The sequence below is a fragment of the Cibotium barometz genome, chromosome 8 (assembly GCF_041138505.1).
Source record: "Cibotium barometz isolate CiBa-2024 chromosome 8, ASM4113850v1, whole genome shotgun sequence".
Classification (NCBI taxonomy): Eukaryota; Viridiplantae; Streptophyta; class Polypodiopsida; order Cyatheales; family Cibotiaceae; genus Cibotium; species Cibotium barometz.
In genome coordinates, this window is record NC_141053.1 from 59,025,294 (window position 1) to 59,039,507 (window position 14,214).

At 42.8% G+C, this 14,214-nt stretch overlaps 1 protein-coding gene across 8 annotated transcripts in view; it reads left to right on the top strand.

The window, feature by feature from the left end:
- Nucleotides 1-504: 504 nt before the first annotated feature.
- The window catches only part of LOC147636485 (uncharacterized), an 82,691-nt gene continuing 68,981 nt past the window's right edge, over nt 505-14,214 (top strand). For 6 of the 8 annotated variants that reach the window (XR_015266551.1, XR_015266552.1, XM_086801940.1 and 3 more), the window contains exons 1-5: nt 505-788; nt 1,024-1,226; nt 1,307-1,367; nt 1,525-1,606; nt 6,400-6,456. Coding sequence is in view for 6 of the 8 variants with exons in the window: in XM_086801940.1 (XP_086658066.1) it covers nt 605-788; nt 1,024-1,226; nt 1,307-1,367; nt 1,525-1,606; nt 6,400-6,456 (587 nt within the window). In the remaining 2 variants the exon portion in view is untranslated. The remainder of the gene's footprint in view (nt 789-1,023; nt 1,227-1,306; nt 1,368-1,524; nt 1,607-6,399; nt 6,457-14,214) is intronic. The other 2 variants (XM_086801945.1, XM_086801942.1) reach the window with 2 other exon arrangements.

Genomic DNA, 14,214 nt, shown 5'->3' on the forward strand with positions numbered 1-14,214 from the left:
CCACGTGGTAGCTTTGTCAAACAATTTCTTAAGATAATATAGAGATTCTTACCACGTGGTAGCTTTGTGAAACAATTCCTTAAGATAATATAGAGAAGAGATAGAGAAGCACGTGGCTCAAGGGTAATGACATGGATCATGGTAATTTTTATCACGTGGTAGCTTTGTGAAACAATTCTTTAAGATAATATAGAGATTTTTATCACGTGGTAGTTTTGTAAAACAATTCCTTAAGATAATATAGAGATTCTTACCACGTGATAGCTTTGTGAAACAATTCCTTAAGATAATATAGAGAAGAGATAGAGAAGCACGTGGCTCAAGGGTAATGACATGGATCATGGTATGCCAAAAGATGACGGTTCACAGAAAGCGTGCAAACAGCACTTGCAATGTTTTCATTTTCACTTGCAAATTTTATTTTCTCATCAATTTCAAAGAATGTGCAAAATTTAAGGCAATTTAGGTATATTTTAGCTCACACTAAGATTTTAAGCAATTTAGGTATATTTTAGCTCACACTAAGATTTTAAGGGTTGAGGAATAATGTTTTCTGTGAGTTCCATTCGATTTGAATTTGAATATTTCTCAGAATTCACCTTACATGTCTGCATTTTCATTCCCGGATGACGTTGCGACACTCTTGGAGATGTTTCTCCGGCAGGATGATTCCCCGTGCCCCCTTCCGGCGGCATTCCGAGCAGCCCTCCTGCGAGCCGAGGAGGACTTTCATGCCTTCAACATCTCCGCCGCTCTCAAGTCCCAAGCCTGTCGCCTCTGTTCCCCCGGTAAGACATGAACCTTAACTCTCTTAGCAGGAAAACCTTAATCATCTGCAAAGCCCTAAACTCCGAATCAGGAGATCCTTAACAATCTTCAACAGATCAATTTTCATCTTCCACACTGAAAAAATCTAATGAAACCTCACATCCCTTATGTGCTTTAAGATGGATGGGCTTCCTATGCGCGATGAGATTCTGAATTTATTCTAGGGTTTCTGAGGGTTTTAATTCTGTGCTGCAGAAGCACCCGTTTCATTCAAACAAGGTGTGCCGGTTTACCCCTTGTGTAAGTACCTAGCACGCGCTCTGTGCGAGTGGATGGCCAGCTCCCTCTTCCCAAGGAGATTAGAATCCATACCCGGCTTATCAGAGGATGATTCTTTGGAAAACAAAGCGCAGCTCTGGACTGAGAAGATTACAGAACCCTTGGCAACCTTGCAAAATGTAAAGCTAAGCTGTCCTTACTTGATTAGTTTATGATCGGTACTACTAGTTTGACAGTGTTTCATCCCACTGGCATGCAGTTGTTGCAACGTGTGAAGCTCCGGCTTCAAGTACAAGAACCCCTCTTCTCACAGCTAAGAGGTGAATTAGAACACATCTTACCCCAGCTCAAAATACAAAACAAATAATCGTGTCTTTCTTAGTGCAAAGATAAATGAGAGACACCTGCTGGTCTTTAGTGCAAAGATGTGTGACCGAAATCGGCTGCTTCGCTCATACATGTTTTATACAAGTGCAGAGAAATCAGAGGATGTCTTCTATACAACTGTAGAGACATCACATATTGTCGAGGGTGCATCAGCAATCACTACACAGAACAGGTGTTTTTAGCATTCCCTTCCAAATACTATGGCTGGCTGATAAACATATATGTATTGTAACTTTTTTGTGGTTTCTTGACATGCCTCCTACATGCACATACAACATATATAAAAATGATCTTTGCAAAGTATCTCTATATGAAAGTATGTTAACCACATAGGGTGTATCTAATGATAATAAAGAGGAAGGATTTTGAGGAAGAGTTTTAGAGAGGAGAGGGAGTAGAACACATATGTTAAGGGGAGCCTTTGCAGAAGTGTTAAATCAGGACAATTGAATTAAAGACTGGTGGATGATGCTGAAGTGGAAGATGATGAGGGATGATGGGCTTTGGGAAATCCTCTCTAACACACACAAGTTGGCCAGCCCTTTAAATGTGTGATAAAAGTCACTTGACAAGTCCTACTGGGCTAAAAGGGTGCCCCTTGGCCAAGCTATTTGAAAATGCTTAGGCTGCCCAAAACTGGTCCAAAACTGCCCGAAATCTGTCCACTTATGCTTTATGCTGATTTGCTACTGATTATGCCCGAATACAAGCATCCCACATTTCCAACAATGTCAAACATCAGTAGGATACTAACGGGCTCATTTGCTCTGACATTCTCCAACTACAGATTTGCACCACATGGATAGACCTTCCTTAACTTCCACAAAGCTCTATCTGGAGTATGAAGTCTCATCCCATGTGGAGAGTGAGAGAGCAAAGTGCATTTTGAGGGAGGATAGGATTTATAGACTTGGCTCTTGTAACCGGGTGGGGTTTTCACACATGACTATCAATGCGATTAAACACTGTTACAGGACTGAGTATTTTACCTCTTTTCTTAAGCATTGTGACGAAAAGGCGCTTACTTGATGGTGTTTTTAAGTTGTGGAGCAATAAATAACAGGCCGACAACTTCTCTACAGTCCGACCAACATTGTAGAGTCATATATAAGAAATTGGCAGCATAAGGCTTAAATCATCTCATTCTTCACAAGTTGCTGAAGCACTCCAAGGGCTCAGGACAGCCAAAGGGAAGGCTAACGTTGGGTGAACTTGAAGGTCAAGAATAAGGCATCTTCACGCTGTAGTTTCGAGCCAAGGAAGGTCATCTATTTATATTTCAGCTTGTACTGGTTCTTGACATCGATAGCTTCCTTATTTTCATACTTATTTGTGTGTCATTGATGATTTCAAATTTACACTAGTGTCTCTTATCTATTTGTGTGCCTAAGTGCATTTGACATTCATGTCTAAGAGTATAGACAATTGACATTTCAATTCTACTTGTCCATTTCATGTTAGTTGTGACTGATAAGTGCTTGATTGTTCATTCTTTATATATGTTTTTAACCAAATTTGTTAACCATGTTCTATATTGTATTCTCATGTGCATCATACCATAGTTGTATCATACACCTATCATCTCATACCACACCTACATATACCTGACCAACTTGTAGGTGAAGTATAAACTCATAAGTCATATATATATATATATGTATACATATATATATGTATACATATATATATGTATACATATATATATATATATACATATATATATATATACATATATATATATATATATATATATATATATATATATATATATATTGATATTGATGATTTCAAATTTACACTAGTGTCTGTGATCTATTTGTGTGCCTAAGTGCATTTGACATTTCATGTCTAAGAGTATAGTCGATTGACATTTCAATTCTACTTGTCCATTTCATGTTAGTTGTGATTGATAAGTGCTTGATTGTTCATTCTTTATATATGGTTTTAACCAAATTTGTTAACCATGTTCTATATTGTATCCTCATGTGCATCATACCATAGTTGTACCTTACACCTATCATCTCATACCACATCTACATATACCTGACCACCTTGTAGGTGAAGTATAAACTCGTAAGTCATATATATATATATATATATATTGATGGAAAAGGTGGGGCGGCCGTTAGATCATCTGCGGTCGAAAGAGGCAAGGCCATAATTGCATACATGCATGGGACTCACCAGAACCCCCGCGAAGGGTGGACGAGACCATAGCATGTCACAAAAGCACGATTGACGACAAAGCGTCTCAGACGAATGAAGATCATCGTGCAAGCCCGGTAGTTTGGTGAAAGATGGGGCCGAAAGTTGGCAAATTGGAGTCTTTTTCGGGTGACTATGCCCTATTCAACATGTTGCCAGATAGACGCAGCCTAAGCCACATCATTATTACTGGGCTTGGCTTCCGAACCGTGCATGAGCTATAGGCCTCACACGGCTCTTCCTAAGAGCTTAAATCCTCATTGGCTCTATAATCCTTGATCAGAGAGCTTGAACATTCGGTTGTCCCGAACCCCACCCCGATAAGTAGTTGGTTACGATCTTGTTCCGTCGTCGGAAAAGGCTATTCTCACCAATTGTTCCCAGTTCACCTCGTGAGGTTACTTCCCATTCTTAAGCATGGATTATTATACGATAATCTTCGTTTACTCTCTCTCTCACACACACACACACACACATATACCACTGTCACGGGACCCTTTAATCTTCTTGAAGAAATAATTAAAAACTCATAAAATATATCAAAAATTAAAACAAAGACTTGAATTTAATTGAAAAATCAAATCACATAGCATAACATAAGACAAGAGAGAAAGAATAACATCACCATCAAGACAAGATTGGATGCAATCTCCTCCCTGACGTGTGTGGCTCCACTCCCATACGCGGTATTTAAATCATTTTAATAAATTTAGCCCTAAAAATGGCACATCAGTTGCATAAATCACTTGTTTCACTTCGACCGTGTGTAGTTGTCAAGCATAGTCCTCTTGGTTCACTTGGCCACAATATAGTTGTCAAGCATGACACTACTTGTTACACTTTAACAACATACACCCGTCAAGCATGGTCTCAAGCTATGCCAATACCACTAGGTAATCAATATTTAATGTGGAGTCACCCACCACGATACCAATTCACTAGCATGGCACACTAGTGTCCGGGCGTCCCTGTACAACTAAAGAATGGACATTATGTAACATTCCTCCTGCCTGGGTAAGGAACTGACCTTAAATGCTTGTTTGCTTATGCGAGCAAAGGAGATCAATTGTCATATACTATTTAAATTCAAGTATGTTCACTAATAAAATACATTATCTCGAGGATTTCTATGTGTAATAAATTCTAGTGTCCCATATCACCAGAAATTATCCCACACAGATGTAGAGATAAGTATGCATCGCAATCCTTCACATAGGATTAATCTCGTGTCCCATACCACAAGATTAATACATTGTGAAAAATTCATAAAGTATAATTCAAGATGGAAGTGCCAGTTCCTTCAAGAAGTTATACTTTTGATGCATAAAAACTCTCCTTGAGTTTACCAAAAAGTGTTAAATAACCAAATGCAATAAACATGTTACCTCAAAAGTCCGAGTAGTCGTCGTGGTATTCTTCTTTTTCATCTTCATCTTCATCTTCATCGATCATATTGAGTCCTAATGAAATAAACTTTGACTTTCATGGACAATTTGATGCGATGTGTCCAATCTCGTTACACCTGTAATACTTCTTGGAATCATGTTTATTAGCTTTTTGTGAATTATGGTCATTAAGAGATGTGTCAAGTGATTTTGGAGAGGTTTTAGGGTTCAAAGATGTTGATGCCGAGGTTTGAGGAGTCATTGTTTTCTTAGAAAAATCATTTTTCTTTTCACAATTCAAAGCTAGAGAAATAGCTGAACTAAGAGAATGTGGTCGAAACATATTTACCTCAGATGGAATTGTAGGTTTCAAATCTGCTACGAACTTTCTTATTGGATCCTTGGTGCGAACCTTCTCGATTACTTGCATTTGTAATAAAGTTTGCCAAAACCTGTCCACAAAAGTTGATATATTTTCTGTGTTAAGCTGTTTGAAGGTAGACCATCGTTGTCGAGTCTTAGCTTTGTATTGTGAAGGTAGGAAATATTTCTTTAAGAGTTTTTGGAACTTTTTCCACGTTGAAGGTCTATGTTCACCTTGTTTGATTACATTTCACCATAAGGCAATACTTTCGATCAAGTGATTATAAGCACATTTAATTTTATCCTTTTTTGAGAACTTCTTGCCTGAGAAATAGTCATCTAGTTGGCTAATCCAAGCAATGAGAACTTGTGCATCCTTCTTGCCATCATAATTTTGGAAAGTGAATGCCTTTCGACTGATTCGTGAGTCTTTCTTAGAATTTTGAGTACGCAATGTAGCTTTAACAGTGCTTCTAACTTGATTACTTTTCTCCTTATCTGAGTCGGAAGAATCAGAAGCATCACGTTTGCGTTTGATATGCTTGACTCGATGCTCTAATTTGCGTCGGAGTTCTCATTCATTAGTAATTTGTTCTTGAAGTGCTAAGATTTGTTCTTGAACCATGGGCAGAATGGGTAAAGTAGCCATTGTAATTTAATAACGCAAATAAATATAGACGGAATACTAGCTCTTGAATTCGTCGTTCAATAGTTTATGCAGCTGATGTGCTATGCTCATTGGAGTGTAACAAGTGACAGCTCACACCATGCTAGATGATGTGTAAATAGTGATACTCTCATCATAGTGAAACAAGTGGTGAATATATGCTAACTTTGTGCCTATCAATGTATCATATTGGGATATGTTTACAGAAATAGGTGATGAGCAATGTGTGTGTGTCACACATAAGGGATCTTGTCTATAGCATATTATTATTATTTATTTGTGACTTGATGATGGTGCGGGCATAACCAATTTTGGTGTTGCACGAGATTTTTGTTGTTGTTGTAGCGTTTTCTTTTACGTAATTGAGGACAATTGCTTCCTCAAACGGGAGGACTGTTATAGGTATATATTTATCATATTTTTGATGAATTAATAATCTTACAAAAATATGTTTAATTTAATTTGTGCAGGATTCAGTTTAATAGAATATGCAAATAGGCACAAGATTAATGTATAGGTGTAAATGTGTACATAGTCATTTATGTAACAAGGCCCACTAGCAATTATATATTGGGCAAGGTTTATTTTTGATGAAATGCTTTAAAAAGCATTGGACTAAGGTTCAATTTTATAAAAAGCCCAATTTTGGAAAAGCTATGCTATTTATGGCTCTAAGGGCTAAATGTAGTAATATGATTTAAATACCGCGTGTGGGAGTGGAGCCACACATGTCAGGGGAGAGATTGCACCCAATCTTGTCTTGATGGTGATGTTATTCTTTCTCTCTTGTCTTATGTTATGCTATGTGATTTGATTTTTCAATTAAATTCAAGTCTTTGTTTTAATTTTTGATATATTTTATGAGTTTTTAATTATTTCTTCAAGAAGATTAAAGGGTCCCGTGACATTGATGCATATATATATATATATGTGTGTGTGTGTGTGTGTGTGTGTGTGTGTGTGTGTAAGCAAACGAAGATTATCGTATAATAATCCATGCTTAATCCATGATTATTATCGTATTATATACACACACACACACACACACACACACACACACATATATATATATATATATATATATATATATATACTAATTGAAAAAGTAAAGGTACTTAAAATCATTATCATGATGTGTGTTTTAGGTACTCGTACCATACACGTACTGTACTGCACTATACCTAAAGTACTCAATTATCATGCTATGGTCAAGCAGTTACTCGGGTCCGGAATCAAAACCACTTCTTTACCATGACGATTGTTCCATGGAATGGGCATGGTCTAGGGAGGCTTTCTTGTGCCTTGTTAAGGATCAACTCCATCTGCCATTATAGGTGGACTTATGGATGTGTTGCTCTTGCATGTGTACAGATTGGATATGCTTCAAAGTGGTAGAAACAATCTGCAAGAGAGCTCATAGGACAAGAGAATACTACATAGGGTATGTGAACATGAAGTCCTCCTCCTCCCTCATGCTACTTGCTTCTATAATTGAGCATTAAAGCCTACCACTTGCAAGTAGAGTTGATGATAGCAGAAGTCTTCGTGATGGAAGCGTCTAGAGTGTTGAAATCTTCAATCTGTTGTAATTCTTCGCGACAAAAGCGTGGATGCAGGGAACCCTCGAAAGCTTCTCCTATGGTTCAACTTGAGAAAGGAAGGCTGAAATTAGGGCTTTCAGCCAAAGGACCATAAATAATAGCAAGGAAAAGGATTGTTTTGTTGAATTTCAGTCATTGGGAGTGTGTAGGAGAGTAAATATGATCTAGAAACACTCTTGGAAGCTTGGAAAACACACTAATAAGCTTGGATATGGTGTTCGGAAGGAGAAAGTTCAGAAAATACAGCCAAAAGGCCTCATGAAGGAGGGTGTCAACTTCTAGAGTGAAGGAAGAGAGATGATGAGATGTCCACCTTGGATGTCAGGTAGAGAGGAAAGTGACTTGTGTGCAAGCTGGGATGGACACATGGCTAGTTACTCTCTTTGAACAAAGAGAGTCTGTGCCCTAGGCACGGTCACGGACACACCTGACCACAATCCAGAATCCTCACATAGAGTAAGAGGAAGAGGAACATCCACTGTAATAGTAACTGAAGTAGTAGTAGCCTCTTCAATAGCATCACACAGTGTAGAAGCAGGCTCCTCCATAGAAGGCAAAGGGACCAGCAACACATCCTGGTTACTGGTAGATGAAGAAAGAATCGGAGGCGAAGCAATAGGAGAAAACCCCCTCAGAAGCTGTGAGCAAAGACAGCCCACTATCTTCCTCCAAAACATTACTAGATATATCATCGTGGCAAGGCGAAGTATGCACAGAAACTGAGGGAGGGCAACAGGAGAAACAAACTCCTCAGATGCAATGAGCAAAACTGGCCCACTATTCTTCACTGCAGGAACATCTCCGATAGAAGTATCCATAAGATCACTAGCTGTAGAGCACCCAGAAGCAGAAAGCATCTGCTGATCATTGGCATCACCATACAAGTCACAAAGCAACTGCCACACAGAGAAAGTAGAAGCATCATCAGGAGCATAGATGAAGTGTCGAAGAACCGAATCCTGACAATTCAGGAGGAGAAAGCCATAGATCTATCCGTCAGTCTTTCTCCACCGACACACATCCTCCGCAGAGGCAAGGTCCGGCAAGCACCGATTCTTGTACGAGAGAAACTCCATCAAACCATACTCCCTGAGAATAGAAGTAACTTGCAACTTCCATGACTGAAAGTTACCACCATCCAACTTGTCTGCCTCATCAAGGAAATAACAAGAGAGTGGTACGGGAGCCAAATATAAAGCTATCATTATTGATCCAATCAATAGGACCAACCCTCATAAAATAAAACTATCCAAATCAGAAAACGCTGATATAGGGTATTTCCTCCCACCAAAACGCCGCCCTAAGAGGCTGGACAGCACCCGAGAATATGCTGAAAGAGGGTGCAAGAGGGAAATGCAACAACAAGGACAATAGCTTGGGCTCTCCTCAAGAAAACGCACAATCTTTGAAGTAGAAGTGTCCTCCACAGGTACCAAGAGTGCCACCAAAGCCTGTAACACCAAATACCCCCTCTCTACAAAGGAGCAAACCCACGGGAGAGGAAAAATGCAGCAAAGGAAGCTGCTGTCCTGAAGAAAACAGGCCACCTATGTCCCAAACTCCACGTGGAATAGAAGAAACCTTGTCAAACAGTACCTGAAGGCTGTGTTGATGAAGCCAAACTGCAGCAACCAGCAGGTTCAGTCCAGAAAACGCAGCAAAGGAAGCTGCAGATCTGAGAGAAAAAACGCAGAGGCAAAGTGACCAGGTTCAGTCCAGAAAATGCAGCATGAAAGAGCTGCAGATCTGAAGGAAAACGCAGAGAAGGAGGTGCTGAAAACAGTGCTGAATCTGGGGCAGCAAAGAGGTTGCTAAACCGGGAGCCATGATACCGTGAAAGAGTGCACAGAGCGGAAGCAGAGTGGCACTAGAATGTGCTGAACAGAGAGTGCAAGAGAGAGAGAGAGATGGAGAAAACTATGCTGAATATACTGAAGCAAAACAGTCCCAACAAGCAAGAGACACTACAAGTCTCATAAGTGAGGGAGCAAAATATGTACAAGACTGAATGAATAATGAGAGGCCAGCCCCACCTATTTATAGGTGAGGAGGGTTGGCCGACTGGAGCTGAATATGCTGGCTGACTGGAGGAGAGGAGCTGACGAGATTTCCATACCAATGCCCAAGGTTGCATCTGTACGTACGTACCTTATTATAAGGTATGTTTTAGTGTATAGTACTGGACTGCAGAGATCCATACGTGGTAGTTTTACCCCCCTCCCCCCGCCCCCGACTGACCTTTGGCCTAAGATCCTCCCGTAGTTACCGATTTTTCACCGCCTGTAGGCGCTTATTTATCCACCTGTAGAGCGATGCCATCGAGGAAGCGCCAAGGAGGGTTTTGAACTCAAGACCTCTTGGTCCTAGGCAAACACCTTCACCACTTGAGCTATCACCTCATTGGCATGTACGTGGCTGTTACTTTGGGCCAAAAAAACCCTAGGTTGGCTGCCATTGCCGATTTTAGCCGACTTATGTAAAGTGTGAACATAGCCATTCCTCTCATTGATATAGGTATTGCAGCGAGAGATGATGATGATGCGGTGCCAGCCCCACTGCAGTCACCGCCATTGCAGAGCCAGAGCTGAGAGTATGATAGCGAAGGAAACATGTTGACAAATGGAGCTCTCATTTTGGTAATTGTGTTGTTGAATGTTCAGAAATGAATTGTTTTTTCATTCATTTTTTTGTATATACATGTACACTATATAGTATATTTTTTTATGTTTTTATGGACCTTATGTATTTATTGTACTTCAAAATCTCAACCCGAACCTGAATGCATACCTTACCTTACCGTACCTTTCCACCTTCCCAATGCCTGTGAATACAATATTGCAAACAATATGGTTGTCGGTGAAGGTCTGTAACTCACAATACCCTCTCAAGTGCCCGTGTTCTCTACCATATGCTTTCTATTGTTCTACCAACACGGTAAAAACAATCTGTAAGAGAGCATGTAGGACAAGAGAACACTACATAGGGTATGTGAACATGGAGTCGTGCTCCTTCTGCCTGCTACTTGCTTCCATAGAGCATTAAAGCTTACCAATCGCAAACAGAGTCAATGAGACAACGGAAGTCTTCGTGATGGAAGCGTCTCGAGTGTTGAAATCTTCAATTTGTCGCGATTCTTCGTGATAAAAGCCTTCAAGCCTTCTCTGACACAGGAGGGGGTTACACTTCAGCACACTGCGGACCTCCGAGCCAGATGGAGACCGAGAGCACTAGGCTACCAGACTCCCAGACTACATCAGAGGGAGATCACAGAGATACGGGCTCGACATCGGCACCATATCCAGGAGCGGCTAGCTCACTTACACTCACACCCAGAGATCATGATCCGAGGTATTTTTGCCTCGCCATCGCCTATGTATCACATATTACACCCCCATTATGGTACTGGTTGGAGCTGGATGGATTTGCATTGCATTCTTGTATACCCTGCGTATATAGGTTGCATACTGAGCCTCTAGCAGTAGTGCTCCATCCATCACACCCCCCCACTAGCTCAGTGCTGTCATAGTTTATTTCATGTTCATTTTGTCCTTTTTTTTTTTCTGGACATCGAGAAGACATTGATAGTTGTACATTGATTTGTCTCATAGGTCGAGTTCGGCCTCTAGTAGACGTTAATACAGCTTTCTTTCTTTCTTTCTCTCTCTCCCTCCCGCTGCGCCCCCCCTCCCTCCCGCTGCGCGCCCGCGCCCCCCCCTCCCGCTGCGCGCCTGCGCCCCCCTTCGCTCTATCTCCGCTGCCTGCCTGCCCTTCGCCCCTCCCTCCTGCTGCCTGCCCTTCGCCCCTCCCTCCTGTTGCCTGCCTGCGCTTTCTGTTCGCTTCCGCCGCCCCCTCTCTCACTGATCGCCTCTCTCCTTTGCCTTGTGCCCGTTGCTTCACTGTTCGCTGCTTGCCCGTCGCTTCACTCTGCGCCCTCTCTCACTCTCTCTCTCTCTTCGCCGCCCCCTGCGCCTTTTGTTCGTTGCGTTGGCTGCCCCCCTTTCCCCACCCACCCTTGCTCAGGCCCCCAAGGCAGCAACATAACTCTCTCTCTCTCTCTCTCTCTCTCTCTCTCTCTCTCTCTCTCTCTAGGGCTTCACACAGGTGTCAGTTTGGCACGCACAACACCTCCCAAGAGCTAGCCGACTCTTGCCAGGGCTGATTTATAGCTGGTTGCTTGCCTCCATAGCTGCTACAGACAAAGGCGATTCTTCTCTCTCTCTCTCGCCTCCCTTCCCCACCCGCCCTTTCTCAGTTCGCCTCCCTTGAACCTGTGTCGCCTGTTCACCTTCGCATATCTGCGCCAGCCCCCTTTGCGCCTGCCTCCCGCCAGCCCCCCCCCCCCCCGCCAGCCCCTCGTCTCTCTTCTCTCTCCCTGCCCGCCCCTGCTCAGTTCGCCTACCCGCCCTTTCTCAGTTCGCCTCCCTTGAACCTGTCGCCTGTTCGTCTTCGCATATCTGCGCCAGCCCCCCCGCCAGCCCCTCGCCTCTCTTCTCTCTCCCCACCCGCCCCTACTCAGTTCGCCTTCGCATATCTGCGCCAGCCCCCTCTGCGCCTGCCTCCCGCCAGCCCCTCGCCTCTCTTCTCTCTCCCTACCCGTTGCTGCTCAGTTCGCCTCCCTTCCCCACCCGCCCTTTCTCAGTTAGCCTCCCTTGAACCTGTGTCGCCTGTTCGCCTTCGCATATCTGCGCCAGCCTCCCACCAGCCCCTCGCCTCCCTTCACCACCCGCCCTTGCTCAGGCCCCCAAGGCAGCAACATAACTCTCCCTCTCTCTCTCTCTCTCTCTCCCGTTGCCCATCTCTCCTGCTACTCACATACGGACCTGTGCACCTATTGCCCACCTGCTCACCCTAGTTGTAGGGTAGGGTTGTAACCCACCTCCAAGCAGGTAAGGGCTTGCACCTCATGGGGGTGGGGTTCGTGAAGAGCAACCTCTCAAACAGTCCAGCAGTTTGACATGGCCAGCAAGAAAACCTTCTCCGAAAACCCTTATCTCCCCTCCTACCAAACCCAATGAAAAACCATCACCATGGGAGCGGTACCTCCTGAGCATGATTCAACATCTTCAGCAAACAAATTCAGCCTTGCAAAATGAACTACATTAGACAAAACAACATCTTTCAACCCTGGAGAAACAGATTAAGGAACAACAACACGAAAAATAAAACAGGGAGGAAATCACACAGGTAAATTTACTTGATCCACAGCCTAAAGAAATTCTCATTAAAGAAGTAATATCACAGATTAATGAAGAGAACGAGCAGCAATGGATTGCAAAAGAAATTAGGGTGGGTGGTTTGTCAGAGGGTTGGGAACAGGTGGAGGTATTGGAGGACGAGGAGATTGCGAATGATACTTATGTCCCGGAATGCGAGATTCTACAAAGAAAGCTGTGCAGAGCTATCCCTTTCATCGACATTGGAGATCCCTCAGTGGCAATCAAAGGAAAACATGTGGTTTTGAGGTACGCAGATATGAAAGACAATTAAAGTCATGAAGCAAACAAGGTCACTTAAGGGAACGAAGGTGTGGATGGCACGATGAACTCACAGCCACACAACTAAAAACCAGGGAACAAGAACTCAATAAAGTATACGAAGCAAGGAAACAAGGAAAATGGGTAGTCTACCGTAGAGGTAGAGCTGTTATTGCAGATTTCAGGACAACCAAACATGGTAGTAATGAAGAGTAGCTGCTAGAGAAATCCTTCATGTTATCTAGGATTCTCCTACGGTCTCATGTAGGGAATTTGAACTATTTTTAGTTTTATCTCTATTTTCATTTTGTTGCCCCCGAAGTGGAATGTAATCACATGGATGTATCTGATTAGTCCTATAGGTCAGATGTGGCCTCTAAAGGACGTTAATATAGTTTTCTTTCTTCTTTCTTCTTTCTTTCTCTCCTCCCTGCCTGTGGGAAGGACTGCAGAGTGATCTGGAGGAATGGCCCCGAGTCTCCAAGAGAAACTCGAGGCCCTCGAGACGGCAATGAAGGCACTAATGAAGGAGAACAAGAAGACATCCGATTCCAACCTCAATGAGGTGGAGAACAAACTACACCGGCACATCATGGTTTTCGAAGCACGGGTCATGAACCTCGAACAAGAGAACACAGCATTCAAGGAGGAGGTGAGTGCGTTGAAAGTGGAAATGGTACCCATCAAGAATACTGAGAAGGAAGAAGGGGAGGTCAATGACAACACTCTCATGGCCATCAAGGAAGAGATCTCCAAGGAGATCACAAAGGACATGGAGGGAAAACTCGAAGCCAAGCAGTCAGGATGGGTTGAGGTGTTGAAGAAGAACATCCGTAAAGAAGTAAGGGAGGAGACTCAAAGGGAAGAACACCAAATCATTCACACCACCATTGAGGAGGAGAAGATGAGGCATGCCCGCCGCCTCAACATTCGAGTCACAGGTATAGCCGAGACACCCAACTCCACTCCCGAGAAAGATGGACAGCTTCTATGCATGAAGCTTGGCTACAGGGAAGAGCACCCTCTCCCCTTCACCAAAGCATGGAGAGCCGGGAAAGACTCAACACGCAAGCGAGCCCTCATCC